The sequence below is a fragment of the Bos javanicus genome, chromosome 12 (genome assembly GCF_032452875.1).
Source record: "Bos javanicus breed banteng chromosome 12, ARS-OSU_banteng_1.0, whole genome shotgun sequence".
In the NCBI taxonomy this organism is placed as follows: domain Eukaryota; kingdom Metazoa; phylum Chordata; class Mammalia; order Artiodactyla; family Bovidae; genus Bos; species Bos javanicus.
In genome coordinates, this window is record NC_083879.1 from 34,307,287 (window position 1) to 34,322,446 (window position 15,160).

The following is a 15,160-nucleotide window of genomic DNA, read 5'->3' on the forward strand; positions in this document are numbered from 1 at the left end:
GCTTCCAGCTCCTTCCCGGCCTCCAGCTCCTTCCCGGCCTCGGGGCCTCCCGGGGCCGGCCGGGGACAGGGTTTAGGTGAGGCCTCGGAGAGGCCATCTGTGTCCAGCACACAGCATCTGAGTGGGTCTGTTGGGCGGCCGTTGGGGTCCTCCTGGGAAATGTGACTGGAGGTTGGCCAGGAAGCATGGGGGGCTCTTCCCTTTGGGCTGACCTGTGTCCTGAGTGGCTGTCCCTCTGCACCCCCGCCCCAGGCTATGGCGGCTGCCCCGCAGCGCCCCCGCTCCAGAGCCTGCGGCCCATCCACCAGCGCCACATCACCGTGCCCAGCAGCCTGCCGCAGCAGCAGGTGTTCGCCCTGGCTGAGCCCAAGAGGAAGCCGTCGCTCTTCTGGCACACCTTCAACAAGCTCGCCCCCTTCAGGAAGTGACAGGGCTTGGGCCCAGGGACCTGGTGCTGAGAGGCCTCCCTGGGGCTCCGCTCTAGCCAAGGACAGGACCTGGCCCCGCCTGGGGAAGCAGAGGCCCGGCTGCCCCCTCGGGCTCCTAAGTTACACTGGGCAGAGCCCCAGGAGCATCGCTGATGACGAGCTGGTCCAGGCTTGGGACAGGGCCAAGGGCGCTGTGCTCCCCGAGGAGCAGGAGGAGGAGGATTGGGTCACTGCCCTTCCTGTCTTGAAGGGGTGGGCGGGCAGTGCCGGGGCTGTCCCTCTCCTCTAGTGTGGGGGAAGGGGTGCTGCAGCCTCGCAGGGGTCCCAGGGTGCCCGGCGACTTCCGAATCCACCTTTTCCATGTTTGGTGGTGGGGAGACCAGTGCGGTGTCTGCATGCAGTCCAGGGTCCGAGGTGCATAGAGACCTGTGTGCCCCAGAGACACCGAGGCTTTCAGGGAGGGGGACCTGCTGCTCCCTGTGTACACAAGTCCCCTCCTGTGCGCCACCGCCTGGGCAGAAGCCACGAAACTGCTCACACACATATATTTGCAACAGAAAACCCGTTCCCCTTAGTTTGATGATAAAGTGAACGTGCAGACGCAGCAGCTCAAAAAGCACCCAGTGCCTGTCCATCTGTCCTTCCTGACCCAGCAACAGTGACACAGCCGGGCCTTCTGCTGCGAATGCAGGGGACTCCAGGGTCCCACTTCCCCCACGTTCCTCCGTTTGTCACATGAACCCAAGCAGTAGTGCCAGCCGTGTGGTGATGCACACGTCGACAGGTTTCTGAAGATGTGTTTCTTATGAAAGAGACCTGACAAAACAGATCCAGGTCCAGAGAGAGCAGTCTTCTCCAGCGAGGGCCATGTGGCAGACACCTGTCTGCAGTCATCCCCCTGCCTTTGTCTCGTCATAAATTTTGATGAAAATACTTGTAAAGGTGCCGGGGGGAGAGCCGCCCGTCCTCCTTGGGTGGGGGTCCAGTCGGGCCCTGGCGTTGTCTGCTTGAGAATCTCTCTGTGATGTTGAAAGCACGGAAGCCCCTCTTTTCTACCAGGCCCCTGCTTGAGCATCAACACACCTGTGCTGTCCTGACGGGGGATACCTGAGCCTCCAGGTGTGGTCCCAGAGCCGCCCCCCCAGGGAGATGCTCCCTCTGGGCACCTCGGGCCCCGGATCCCGAATGAAGGCCCCTTCTGTGAGGGGGCTTCCCAGGAGGTGCTGTGGCTCCTCGTGTGTGTTTCCTTTTTGAATAGACGTCTCCATTCTAGTTGCGTTTATATAACTGACCTTTTTTTACTAACAAGGCATAATATATTCTTCTCGTGGGGCCCCCCAGCAGAAACTGTAGGCGCTCTGTGCTAAACAGAGTTGTGTGTGTATATGGCAGTTGTGGACGGTTGGGTTGCTTGGTTGGTTGGTTGTTTTTTTAGTAAAAGAGAATTACTTTGAGGAAGTAAGGCAAATCAGTTGCTCATGTTACATTTCCAGTGAGGACTCAGCTCCAGTGCAGAAGCATCCAGCAGGCCTTCATCTCCCCTGACCTCCCCCAGTTCCCCCAGCTCCCCCATCCCTAGAGCATGGGGACCAAGGGTTGGAGGTGCTGTTGGCAGCCCTGGTCTGTCTCCCGGCCCATCCCCGACTCCTTGCTCCCCTCTCTTCTTTCCCCTGGGGCTTCCCGATGAAGGAGCCATGAGTGCCCCAGGCTGCTCACCCCCCACCCCCCAGCCTGTCTGTACAAGCAGCGGTCACTTGGTCAGATGTCCATCTCAGATGACTCCCGCTTGGGTTTTCAGGTGATCTGAAAAATCACTAAAATACGTTTAAAAGGATGTAGCATCCTTTGACCTCTTTAAATCTGTGTGTCTGCCTTGGGTTTATTAGCAGATGCCTGCAGAATAGATGGGCCAGGGTACTGTTTTCACATTTGCCGAACTTCCTTCTTGATTCCTTGCGTCTCCCACTTGGAGAGAAAGGGAGTCAAAACAAACAGCCTCCTGTCCAGATTGTGTATTGACTTCTCTGGAAATCTCTCTCTGTCCTACCTTTTTTTTCTTTTTAACCCTACACTGCATAATATGGGTGGACCTGCCTCCCAGAAAGATAAAATAACATTGTGATAAATTTCACTTACTCTGTTACTCAAGTTAAGGTCTCTGCTAACTTTGTTGAGAGACCTGGGAAATGGCCTCAGGTCCAAAGCAGCATTCTCCGTTTTGATGAAGCCTAAAATGTAGAATAGTCTTTCAGTAGGTTGTGAGCTATCATAAAGCGGGATATCTCTAAAGCCCTGGCGAAGTGCCATCCTTGTCTTTGGCTTGCAAACTGGAAGAAGCGGGCGTGATTTGCCAGCCTCTTCCTGGGACTCGTGTGTTTGTTCTCAGCTGATCTGATCTTCACCCCACTCCCCGTCCAGTGGACGTTATGTTGTTGGAAACATCTCCATCATCATCCCCCATCTGCCCACCCCCACCCCACTTCTGAGTATCGCCGTGCCTTTTTATTCATACTTCAGAGGCTGAGCTCCATGCCTGTTCAGAAATCTCCCAGATCCTACATCGTTGCTGTCTAGACACAGAGCAAAAGTGCGTTTAATCCAAAACCTGTTTCACAACAGAAATGTTCGGTAGAAGCCCCAGCCCAGCACTTTATCAGTTGGGAATCTCTACAAGCCCAGACTGCTGGTTCTCGATGCAGATCAACTCGGTTACCCAGCTGGGACACAGCAGCCCAACCACCTGAGCCAGGGAAGAAACTGGAGTGTGTAATGTTTGGGAGAAGAGAAACAAACGTGTCCCTCACCACTGAGTGCCAACAAGTGTGGATCCATGTGGCTTGCTGGCCAGGGATGCTGGGCACACAACAAGCTCAGACTGTCCCAAAGTTGTCCCCATAATAATCTTAACCTACAAATTGTCTTCCTATTAAAATGTCACCTGGCTAATGCTGTTCTCAGGATGTACGCAACAAAGGTGGAATCCAAGAGACTCTGAAAATAACATGTAGAAAACATCTGATCTCGGAAAAAACCTGGAACTTAAAACACTGGACGCACATTTAGTGACAACAAACTTAACATTACCTTCTTTGTTGTTTATTAGGTATCCAGCACGAATTTAGAAGATACTGTAACTGTGATTTAACAATTGGTCTATTTTTTTTTTTTTGTAAATATCAACATCCGTCATGTTTGACTTACTTACTTTTCAAGTCTTTCCAGGCCCTGTTCCTTCAATTCTGACTCGTCAACATCAAGACGATGTTATCTGTCAAGGTCAAGTGACAGCTTCCCAACTGATGACATAGCTGTTGTCAGCTGACATATGTTGTATAGGATTGTTTGTATGACACGTATGTACTTTCTCTGAAGTTTTTGTAAAAAAAATTTTATTTACAATGTTATTTGAATGATTTCTTGTAAATGCTGTGAATCTATATTTGTTGTTTTGTATCTGTATATTAAAGTTAATTTGTCAAACTGACTGTAGTAATGCATTTGAGTGTGTGTGTGTTGCCTGGTGTGTGTGTGGGCTGTGGGTGTATTATGTATGTGTGTATGGTGTATAGGTGAGTGTATGTGGGTGTGTAGAGTATGTGTGTGTAGTGTGACTGTATATGAGTGTGCGTAGTGTGTGGGTATGTGTGTGGGAGGTGTGGGTGTGGGTGGTAGGGGTGTGTAGTGTGTGTATGCATGTGTGTGTAGTGTATGAGTGTGTATGTAGTGTGTGTATGAGTGGGTGTGTAGTGTTTGGTTGTGTGTAGTGTATGGGGTGGGTGTGGGCGATATGTGTATGTTTGTGTGTGTATGCGTGTGTGAGTGTGTATGCGTGTGTGTGTGTAGCATATTTTAAGTGGAGAGTAAGTGTCTAGGAAGCTTTCTGGGGTTTACAACTCGTTCCCTGCCTGGATGCCAGTAGACTTCTTTTAGGCAAAAAGTCACCCTTAATGACCTGGTTAGACTGCTGGGTGAGTGTGGAAGAGAGAGGTCTCTGAGGGAACAGAGGAGCTCCTTGGCTTGAAGAAAAGCTCCCAAACATTGAAAAGAGACTGAAGAAGCCAAACCTGAGTGAGAAGGCCCGTTCTGGTTCCCAGGGGCAGGAGGCAGCTGCTGGCCCTTCCCCGGAGAGGCTCTGCCAGCTGTGTTCACTGAGCCAGGCCAGTGGGGAAATTAGGGAATTTCCCTCCCTAACTAACAGCTCAGAAAAGTCAGCAAAGGCTCACTGTTGCTGTGGTGGTCATCAGGAAGGGGTCCCCACAGAGGTTGCCGCTGACTCTTTATCTGAACAGCCACCTGCCCCCACCTCCTTTGGCTGGACTGAAAGAGGGGCTTATGCTCATGGGCTGGGGATGTGGATTCGGAGGGTGGTGCCAACGACACAGGAGGGCGCCTGTGGAGGGAGGAGCAGGCTGGGGGGCAGGGCTGTCCTCAGAGGGGTCCTGGGGAGTCGCCCAGCAGGTGAGTTACCCACCCACCCACTGGACACCAGAGAGGCAGCGAGACGGGTGCTTGTCCAGTGGGGCATGTGGTCCAGAGCATCACTAGAATGCAGCACGTGTCCTATGACATGGGAGTCTGAGTTCTGGGACAATTTCAGGGACCGCCCCTTTCCTGGGAGGTTGGGGCAGGAGGCAGGAGATAGGGCCCCAGCAGACCCCAAAGGGGAGCCCTCAGACCTGTTCTCTGAGAAAGAGCATTGGGGCATTTGTTCTGTTGATGTTATTTTTAAGTCAGAAATCAACGTTAATAGACTGACGGGAAAAGAGAGGATTCAGTGATTATATGGGATTGGAAAAAAGGTTTCACCATGTTGTTCTTGGGGCTTCCCATAGAGGAGTCTGGTGGGCTACAGCCCATAGGGTTACACACTGAAGTGACTTAGCATGCACGCATGCATGTTGTTCTTAGTGAAGTGTGTGTGTGTGCGTGGGCGTGGTGAAGAAGTGTTAATTGCTCAGTCACGTCTGACTCTTTGTGACCCCATGGACTGTAGCCAGCCAGGCTCCTCTGTCCATGGGATTCTCCAGGCACGAATACTGGAGTGAGTTGCCATGACCTCCTCCAGGGGATCTTCCTGATCCAGGGATCGAACCCAGGTCTCCCGCATTGCAGGCTGAGTCTTTACCGCTGAGCTACCAGGGAAGCCCATGTGTTGTGAAGAGGACAGGCGTTAAAGTCTTAGGCACACAAGCGCCCACACTGACAAGAACTACACGGAGTGGGGAAGACCGAGATAAGCGATGTCACGTTGAAGGGTCCGGGGTCTGAACGAGGCCTAACGGTACCGTCTTCAGTTTGGTTCTGTTGGCTCATAATTGACCCAAGGTCGGCTCAGAGCCGCACAAAGAAGGCAGAGGCACAAAAGTCTCTGCAAGGGGAGGAGGCTGCCGGGGACGCCTCCCTCCAGACCCACCCAGAAACCGCCTCACCTTCTCTCAGTGAAAGGGGAGGAAAGAAGGAGCTCTATCAGCTGAAGTAAGTGGTGTTGGACAATGGCGGACTCGAGCATTGCCTCAGTTTTTGAAGTTCTTCCAAGAGGTCTTGTGCTCTTGTGTTCCCTCCCCTTCCTGCTGTTTTGCAGATCTATCCGCCAGGGGATTGCCTGGCAGGAAGGTGTGATTTTATTTAGTTTGCTTCTGATTCCTGGTTTGCAGAGCCCCTGGGTGCCGCCTGCAGCCCTGGATGCAGGTAAGTGCCTTAAGACACAACTTCTTTGCATTCAATTTAAGGCGTCGGAGTCAGAAAGCAGCTCTGGTATCACTTCACTGGTGTGTGATGTGTGTGCTTAGTCGCTCAGTCATGTTCGACTCTTGCGACCCCATGGACTGCAGCCCACCAGGCTCCTCTGTCCTTGGAGTTCTCTAGGCAAGAATACTGGAGTGGGTTGCCATTTCCTTCTCCAGGGGATCTTCTCAACCCAGGGATTGAACCCACGTCTCCTGCACTGAAGGTGGATTCTTTACCCACTGAGCCATCGGGGAAGCCCACTTTTTGCAAAGTAGGTAGGTGTCTACAGAGTTTGGGGTGAGAAAGGAGTAAGCCAGTTCCAAATACACTCTGAAGAGGCTACATAGGAGATAGAAGCAGATTTTGAAATCTTTCTGCTAGAACTCTGCAGACTATCTGGGAGGAGGGTGAAACCCTAGAATAAATCGTGAGACCTGTCTAGGGAGCTTTCTAGAGAAGCTTGGATTACTTTACACAAATGTTAATGTGGACATTCTTAGGTTCCTGGCAGTACTAACTTACCCAGGGTAGATTAAAACAAGGTCCTCAACATGTGTTGAAAAAGAAATACGTATGTACAAAGTATAGAGAAAGTGAGGGAAATGTCTTCAGTGATGGCAAGCTGGAGGTTTAGGTTCTTGGGCAGTCACGTCTGGGGTGATTCTGGGCTCACGCACCCCTTGTGTTCTGTGCAGCCTTCAGAGGCTGGAGGTTTGGAGACCCAGGGAAGATTGCTCTGCTGGGTTCTGGCCGATCTTCATTAAATCTTCCTATTTGGAGAAGTAGGAACCTTGAGGAGTGGAAACCCCTTAACCTTGGCCATGGACCAGGGACATCATGTCCTTGGAGAATAGTAATCAGGGTGTGCCCTGAGTCACCTTTTGTAAAGCAGTTCAGTAGTGAAGGAGAATACAGATCAAGCATAGGAAAAACTACCCAGAAACAAGAAGAACCAATTTTACCTGGGTCTAAAAGACAGTAACTCCAAAAGCGTTTGCAATCTGCAACCCTTTGTCCCTAGCTGTTTCTGTATATTAGGGTTAAGGGCTCATGGGGCTTCCCAGGGGCCCTCCTCCCCCATGAACTTGACATTCACCAGGAGGACTGTGTCCACTCCCTGTGTGTCCACGCTGGCAGTATTGATATTCTGCCATCCCTGCTGTCAGAGGCTTATTGTATCACCTGGAGGGTTTCCGAACCAGTGTATCCTTAGCAGCTCTGTGGGCTCAGTGACTACAGGTGTCAAGCCCTACTCACTTCGGATGGGCACCCATATATTTGACAGTGGAAGCCTTGCATCACTTATGACATAGGCTTGGGTGCGGGTAAGAGGCCCCACATAACAGGCTCCGGCGAGTGAGCAGAACATGCAGGTCTCACCCGTGTCACCAACAGGCCGGGAGGGCAGGGTGGCCTGTGCTGTCATCAGAGACCAGGATTTCTTGTCCCCAGTGTGTGGCCCTCCTTCAACGGGTCCACGATGGCTCACGAGGGAGGGGGCACCCCTTCCCGGGAAGGTCGTGGTCCACAAGGTGCCTGTGTTGGTTTCGCCCACTTCCCAGCAGCCACGGTCTAGTTTCACGGTGGACCTAGGCTGCGAGGAAGCTGGGTCATGAGTCTGTCGTGGGCTGCCACATGCTAGCTAGAATTTCTGTCACCATTGGCGACGGGAAGCAGGGACGTTAGATTAGAGCCTCCACTGAAAGCATCCACAAGGATTAGACTCAACATCCAGCTGCCTACCTGTGAAGATTCACACATAGTTAGAACCAGGATAATATCCATTCATTCAACCACACAGCAAATACTGGACTATGATATGCTGAAAATAAGAAAGCGTGAAGATGCAGCTGCTGTCTTCAGTATGCTGTTCCATTCAAGTGCTGCTGGTCCAGGGGCCATGTGGAGAATGGGTGGGGGAGGGGAGAGAGCCAGAGAAGACAAGAGGGGGCAGGGGGAGTGGAGGAGGGAAGCCACGGGGGTCCTAGCTCCAGCACCTTCTACCCAAACACAGGACGCTGGAGTTAAACTTTGCAACTGAGGAGCCAACCTGAGGCTTTGTGAGAAACACCCATGTAACTTTTTATTTAGAAAAATAACCCACAAATATGATCTCTCCTCTATGCCTTGTGCAAACCCTCCTGTCCATCTTCTAAACATTTTTTCTTTAGAAACGGTGCCGCCCCTTATCTGACTGCTCATCTGGGGGCAAAGGTGTTCCTTTATTCACAACTGGCACTTCTGCCCACGTCAGGTGTGCAAGAGCCCAGAAGAGACTCCCGGAAGGGTGCACATTTGCTTTCATCTCAGCTCCTCTCTGGCCGAAGAGCAGCGTGCAGTTTATCCCAACTTGACACTTTATAAGCTCACGATCTGTTTTATTATTGGAATAATTGTAATGCACATTTTGAAAAAAATTAAAAGGGAGAAATATAGACCCCTACAGAGGCTGGTGTGTGCAGTTTAGATTTGACTGCAACCAGCCACTTCTGAGTTAAACAGAAGAGGAAGGTGTAGATTATTTATGGAAATTGGCTCTGAGAAAACCCAGCTGGATTTCCTGAAAGGGCCTAAGTTTGTGACTTCAGAGGGAAACATCCGCCTTTCCTTTTCCGAAAATACTTTTCTTCGCATCAAACTGGGCCCTGAGACACGTAGCGGCTTCCATCAGGTGGCGACGTAATCCTTTGTGTCACGGTCTGGCTGGGTTTAGAAAATGTATCTCTGCTGCTGCTGCTGCTGCCAAGTCGCTTCAGTCGTGTCCAACCCTCAGCAACCCCATGGACTGCAGCCTTCCAGGCTCCTCCATCCATGGGATTTTCCAGGCAAGAGTACAGGAGTAGGGTGCCATTGCCTTCTCCGAAATGTATCTCTAGAAACAGTTTTATAGACACTGTAAAAAAGTCTTTTTAAAAAAGAGAAGCTCTCGGAACTCCCCGCCCACCCCCCCAGCCCCCAACCCCACTCCAAAGCAGCCATGTGCATTTGGATATATCTGCTTCTAATTTGTGTTACTACACACACAGGCATACGCTGTTTCATTGTGCTTCACAGATACCCCATTCTGTAACACATTAAAGGTTTGGGGGAACCCTGCATTGAGCATCAGCTCCTTTGGTGTCCCATTTTGGTACTTCTCACAATGTTTCAAATGTCTTCATCGCTATTTGTTATGATGATCTATGATCAGTGATCTTTGATGTTACTACTGCTACTTGCTGAAGGCTCAGGTGATGGTTAGCATTTTTCCGCAATTGGTGGGGAGGGCGCTTCCTTGGTGGTTCAGAGGGTAAAGAATCTGCCTGCAATGCAGGAGACCCAGGTTTGAGCTCTGGGTTGGGAAGATCCCCTGGAGAAGGGAATGGCAACCCACTCCAGTATTCTTGCCTGGAGAATCCCATGGACAGAGGAGCCTGGTGGGCTGCAGTCCATGAGGTCACAAAGAGTCAGACATACCTGAGCAACTCACTGTTTCACTTTCACTGAAAATTAACCTATGTACACTTAATAGACCCCAGTATAGTGTAAACATAACTTCTATATGTACTGGGAGCCAAGAAATTTGTGTGACTCAGTTTTTTTGTGGTATCCACTTTATTGCAGTGGTTCTAGAGCCAACCTTTCTTCTGTCTCTGAACTTGACTCTTCCCAGTACCTCCCATAAGTGCAACCAAACAGTGTCTGCCATGTGTGACTGGCTAAGGTCACTGAGCACGGTGTCCTCAAGGTTCATCACTGTTGTACCATGCCTCAGAGTTTCTCTCCTTTTTAAGGCTGAATCGTGTCAGCCTACTGTCTGCATGGACCGCATTTTATTCACGTGTCAGTGGACACTTGGGATGTTTCCACTTTTGGTGACTGTGGACCACGCTGCTGTGAATGTGGGTACAGAAATATCTGGGAGAGCCTCTGCTGTTGCCTCTTTTGTGTATACCCGGAAGTGGGGTTGCTGAGCAGAGGCTTATTCCATGTTTGCTTCACCCACCGGTCAACACATGGTTTCACAGCGTGATCTTCTTTTTCGCAGCAGCCCCAAAAGGCAAGCATTTATCTCTTCTCTGGCTCCAAAAAGGGATTTGCCCAAAGCAAAACAGTCAACTGGAGTGTCTGCCCAAAGGGACTTGGTCAGCGGGGGTTTCCTGACCTGGGGTGTGGCTCTCTCCTTGATTGCTCACCAGTAAGAGCTGCCCCGACCTGCCACATCCCTTCAAGGCTGTGTCCTTCTATTGTGGGTGGCTGGTCTTCTCCCGGCTCCCACCCTGACCCGTCCTGACCCTCCTGTCCAAGCCTGACCACTGCGCAGAGCAGAGGCTGTGTCCATGGCCGTGGTGACGAAAGCCTCTCCCTCTTTCCGTTCAGCCCTATCACCCGAGCCATGAGGATCTGGTGGCTCCTGCTTGCCTCTGGAGTCTGCACGGGGACGGTGAGCTCACAGGACACCTGCAAGCAGGGACACCCTGGCGTCCCCGGGAACCCCGGTCACAATGGACTGCCTGGGAGAGATGGACGAGACGGAGCAAAGGGTGACAAGGGAGACGCAGGTACCCACCAGCTGCGCCTGCAGCTGCCCTCCGCTCCTTCCCGCTCCCTCTCGCCTCCTCCATTCATTCATCGCCTGTGCGCTCAGCGCCTACCCGCTCGCCCCTCTCCATCCATACATACATACCTCTCTCCATTGCCTAGAAGACACTGACAGAGAGCCTGCCCCGGCCAGACCCAGGCTGGGTGTGGGGTACAGGGCAGCACAGGCCATCAGGACCCTGGGCTTTCCTACTGGGTGGGGCTGCCTGTCTGCCCGCCAGCATCTCCTGTACTGCGGGGCCATTTTCAGGAGCAAGTGATGTCATGGATCTTTCTGCCTCGGGTGGCAGGTATGAGGGGTCTTTGGCACCAGGGCCTGGAGATCTGACGGCTGGGTCTCTGGCAGGGAGCACCCAGCGTGGTGCTAACCTCATGGCCTCCTGTCCCAGCGGTCTGCACAGCACATTGACCACCACTCTAAGGCACTGGAGAGGTCCTTCCAGAACCCGCTCTTCTGTCCCCAGTAGTGTGGCGTGAGCATGGTCCTCTGTGCTTTCATAGGAGGCTAGTAGACCCAGTCCACTCCCCACAGAGTGATGGAAAAGGGGCACAGGTGAGAAAGCCCCCTCACCCCCACCCAGGTCCTTGTCACGTGAGAAGCACACGACCATCATCGTCAGCTGCGTGCCTGGGAGGCCCACCCATCCACTTCCAGCTTGCTGCTCTGCCCACTCAGCATCCTTGCTGCTCGCCCCAAATGCCCTTGCTCACCGCCCCCCACACCATGTGTCGTGTGTGAGGAGGTCGGGCTGGGGCTCCCTGGGACCCTCTATTGCTGACCCACACTCAGGAAACTGGAGCTGGAATTTTAACTCCTGCCTGTTTTCTCACATTTCACCAGGAGAACCAGGACATCCCGGTGGCCCTGGGAAGGATGGGATGACCGGGGAGAAAGGAGAACCAGGTCAGACACGGCTTCCCACTTGGCCGCCCTCGTCCTAGTGGGCGAGTGAAGTGGTCAGTGATGTGGCGAGAAGTGTTAAGTGCTAACCAAGGACAAGTCCCTTACGGGGCTCTGAGAGTGACCCACAGGAAAGGCCATGCAGGTCTTCTCTCCGGAAGCTCGCAGTTCAGTGCAGGGATGGGCAGACTTTCTGTAAAGGGCCACAGCGTCCCAGTCATGACCGCTCAGCTCTTCCATCATAGGGGAAAGCAGAGAAGGGGAGGCCTCAGCATGCAGGGCTGTGTCCCGTGAAACCTGAATTGTACATGATTGTCACGAATCTCGGAACATGACTGGTGACCATTTAAAAAAGCCCAGCATTCCTAGCTTGTGGGCTGTTCAAAAACAGTCTGGAGGATGGAAGTGGCCCTTGGTCACAGGTTTGCTGAAGCCTGATTTCGCACTAGGGCCTGAGGAGGATGCAGGATTCTGACTCGGCGGCCCTGTAGGCGGGAGGGTGCTGATGGGGGCTGGGAGGAGGGTGCTGATGGGGGGAGGGTGGTGATCACAGCGTCAGTGCCACACTAGGTGGTTCTAGTGCCTTCCATGTGCTGACTCAACACAACAGCCTATACAGGAGGCAGTTTGTTATCCCAGGTTACAGGTGAGGAACCGGGTCTAGGTGGGCATCAGCTTGTGTAGAAGTGGTGGAGGCCGGCTGGATCCTGGCGTCTGACTCCAGAGCCGTGCTCGCACCGCTGCTGCCCAGTCGGGCTCGGGCGCGGGGAAGAGGGGGCGGCCAGGCTGCAGGGCGGAGACAGGGAGAACCAGGACAGCGCGATGCACCTGTCAGAGCAGAGCGCGAGTGAGGAGCTTCTCGGGTGTCAGGTCATCAGGTCATCAGTGCTGCGAGTGACCTCTGCTGGCGGCCTGGTGAACCTACCGTCTGCGTTCTTCCAGCTTCCAAAGGAGCTCCCTGGGGGATGGGCAGAAAGCTGTCATTTCTTTTTGGGGCTGGCCATGCCCTGTGGCATGTGGGATCTTGGTTCTTCCGACCAAGGGGACCAGGGATTGAACCCTCGCCCCCTGCAGTGGAAGCGGGGAGTCTTAACCACTGGACCGCCAGGGAAGACCCCCAAAGAAGAACTGCCATTTTAACGTGAGCCCCAACGCTGATTTAGTCGGTATTACCTACGTTAGTGTTCTGGGCGCACTTGAACATGCGTGTGCATGTGTGTGCGTGTGTGTGTGTATCTGCACAACTGAGGAGTAAGTTAACTTTCACATCCTGACCTCATACTAAGTCTGGGTGCTGCTTTACTTCATTCGTGTTCTCAATAATGTCTTCACAAGACAGAGCTGCACGAATCATCTCTTCCTCTGTTCTTTCTCTTCCTTCTCAGGGGCAGATGGACATGTGGAAGCGAAGGGCATCAAAGGTGACCAGGGCTCGAGAGGACCCCCAGGGAAGCACGGGCCAAAGGGACTCGTGGGCCCCCCGGGGGAGAAAGGCCTCACGGGAGAGACGGGCCCCCAGGGGCAGAAGGGGGAGAAGGGCGACGTGGGGCCCGTGGGTCCAGAAGGGCCCGAGGGCAGCACCGGACCTTCAGGCCCTACTGGACTGCTCGGGCCCACGGGCCCCATTGGAAAGCCGGGTCCCAAGGGAGACGCTGGCCCCCTGGGGCCCCAGGGCGAGCCTGGAGTCCGCGGCCCAAGAGGCTGGAAAGGGGAACGAGGAGAAAAGGGGAAAATCGGTGAGATGCCCGCCTTGCCCAAAAGCGCCTTCACGGTGGGGCTCACGGTGCTGAGCAAGTTCCCTCCATCAGACACTCCCATCAAGTTCGACAGGATCCTGTACAATGAGTTTGGCCACTACGACGTGGCCACGGGCAAGTTCATCTGCCACGTGGCTGGCGTCTATTACTTCACCTACCACATCACCGTCTTCTCCAGGAACATCCAGGTGTCTCTGGTCAAAAACGGGGCCAAAGTCCTGCACACCAAGGACGGTTACACAGGCTCCGAGGACCAGGCCTCAGGCGGCATCGTCCTGCCCCTGAAGCTTGGGGACGAGGTGTGGCTGCAGGTGACCGGAGGGGAGAGGTTCAATGGCTTGTTCGCTGACAAGGACGATGACACGACATTCACGGGCTTCCTGCTGTTCAGCAGCTCCTGACGGGTGTGGGAAGGGCAATCTTCCCCCATCCACCGGGGTTAGCTTCGTGAAGACGTTATCTGATGATTTTACACTATTAACTATGTCATCACTGTCATAACCATTAGAAGGTAAAAAGAGGAAGGTTCTCCCTAAAACTGATACTACAAAACTCGGCATCCCTCCAAGAGTAAATCTAAAAATACCTGCCATGTTTATTACAGTTTATTTAATATTTTTCCTCATTCCCACAGTCCAGAGAATCCTCTGCCTGTGTGTTCCTTGTGGGAAGCATTTTGATATCATTTTAGTGCTTGAAGGAGCCACAAGACTCCTTCAAGATTCAGGTGTGAATCACCCTGGGGCAAAATTCTTCTCACCTGTGAACTTGAGGAAGCAGATAAGAAATTATCTTATACAGCAGTGGGCAGGGCCCGGGACAGCGGGTCCCATCCACGAGGGAGAAACAGGAAAGCCAGAAGGGTCCCGGCACCCAGCCAAGCCAAACCCAGCAGGGCAAATTCCGTTAGTTTCTTTACTGTTTACCTTCTAAAAGCTTTGAAAGAAGGAAGCAGAAGGAAAAGTTGCTGAACAGGGAGATCAGGCAGAGAGTTGGAAGTGGAGGGTGGTGATGTATGTTCTAGTTAGTGCATGATGGGTAAAAGGGAAACCAGCCCTCCAGGCCATAATGGACATTTCCTGTTCAGACAGGTACTGTCCACGTCCCTTCCTGCTGGTAAACGTATCCTGATATCTATGCTCAGGCCCGCTCTTTCCAGCAGTGTAGACGCTGGGGTCTGGGGTGCACACGAGGTACGGGCCTGGCAGCTCAGAACATTGTCTTCCTCGGTCCATGGTGACTACTTCCAAGATGGCACTCAACCCAGCTAGAGCCAACGAGACACAATCTGCCATGCTGAAAAACTTGTGGAAAAACAGAAAAGGTCTCTTCCAGCTGAAGCCTGAGCTTTAGGTGGCATCTGTCTTCTAATCCTTAGAGCCTGACAACAAAGCCAGAGCTGGAGGTAACCCTGTCCTGACGACAAGGTTTAGGCCCATAAGCCCAGCTGTCCTGAGAGCAGAAGTACCCCTGGATGGTCTCAGTGTGTGAGTCAACAAACTCTGTTTGCTTAAACCAATTTGAGGCAGGTTGTGTTACTACTGCTGTTGTCTGAAAGAATCTCAAGTGGTCTCTGGTCCAAGGGCGGCAGGATTATAGTGAAAACAACCCAAGACCAAGAATCGAGGCATTGTTTCAGCCACAACAGAGGAGTTAGACTTGGGTGAGTTTTCAGCCCTTTTGTGATCCTGTCTCTGATCGTGCAATAGTGGTTGAACTGAATAATTGTGCACGGTCCCAGTACCTTTCTAAAAGGTTTAAATATA

General features: G+C 52.7%; 2 protein-coding genes across 8 annotated transcripts in view; both read left to right on the top strand.

Annotated features, from left to right (window-relative positions):
* The window catches only part of SPATA13 (spermatogenesis associated 13), a 289,978-nt gene extending 286,066 nt beyond the window's left edge, over window positions 1-3,912 (top strand). For all 6 annotated transcript variants that reach the window (XM_061434945.1, XM_061434946.1, XM_061434949.1 and 3 more), the window contains one exon: window positions 253-3,912. In XM_061434945.1, coding sequence (XP_061290929.1) covers window positions 253-428 — 176 coding nt within the window. In that variant the 3' untranslated portion in view covers window positions 429-3,912. The remainder of the gene's footprint in view (window positions 1-252) is intronic.
* A 1,982-nt stretch (window positions 3,913-5,894) lies between these two features.
* On the top strand, window positions 5,895-14,027 carry C1QTNF9 (C1q and TNF related 9). 2 transcript variants are annotated; one of them, XM_061434953.1, is made up of 4 exons: window positions 5,901-6,116; window positions 10,515-10,696; window positions 11,578-11,640; window positions 13,023-14,027. In XM_061434953.1, exons 2-4 carry the CDS (start codon window positions 10,531-10,533, stop codon window positions 13,793-13,795), a joined length of 1,002 nt encoding a protein of 333 aa, XP_061290937.1. In that variant the 5' UTR covers window positions 5,901-6,116; window positions 10,515-10,530; the 3' UTR covers window positions 13,796-14,027. The 2 variants fall into 2 exon arrangements, with proteins under 2 accessions (XP_061290938.1, XP_061290937.1); XM_061434954.1 differs by lacking the exon at window positions 11,578-11,640 and having other exon boundaries at window positions 5,895-6,116.
* The last annotated feature ends 1,133 nt before the right edge of the window (window positions 14,028-15,160 follow it).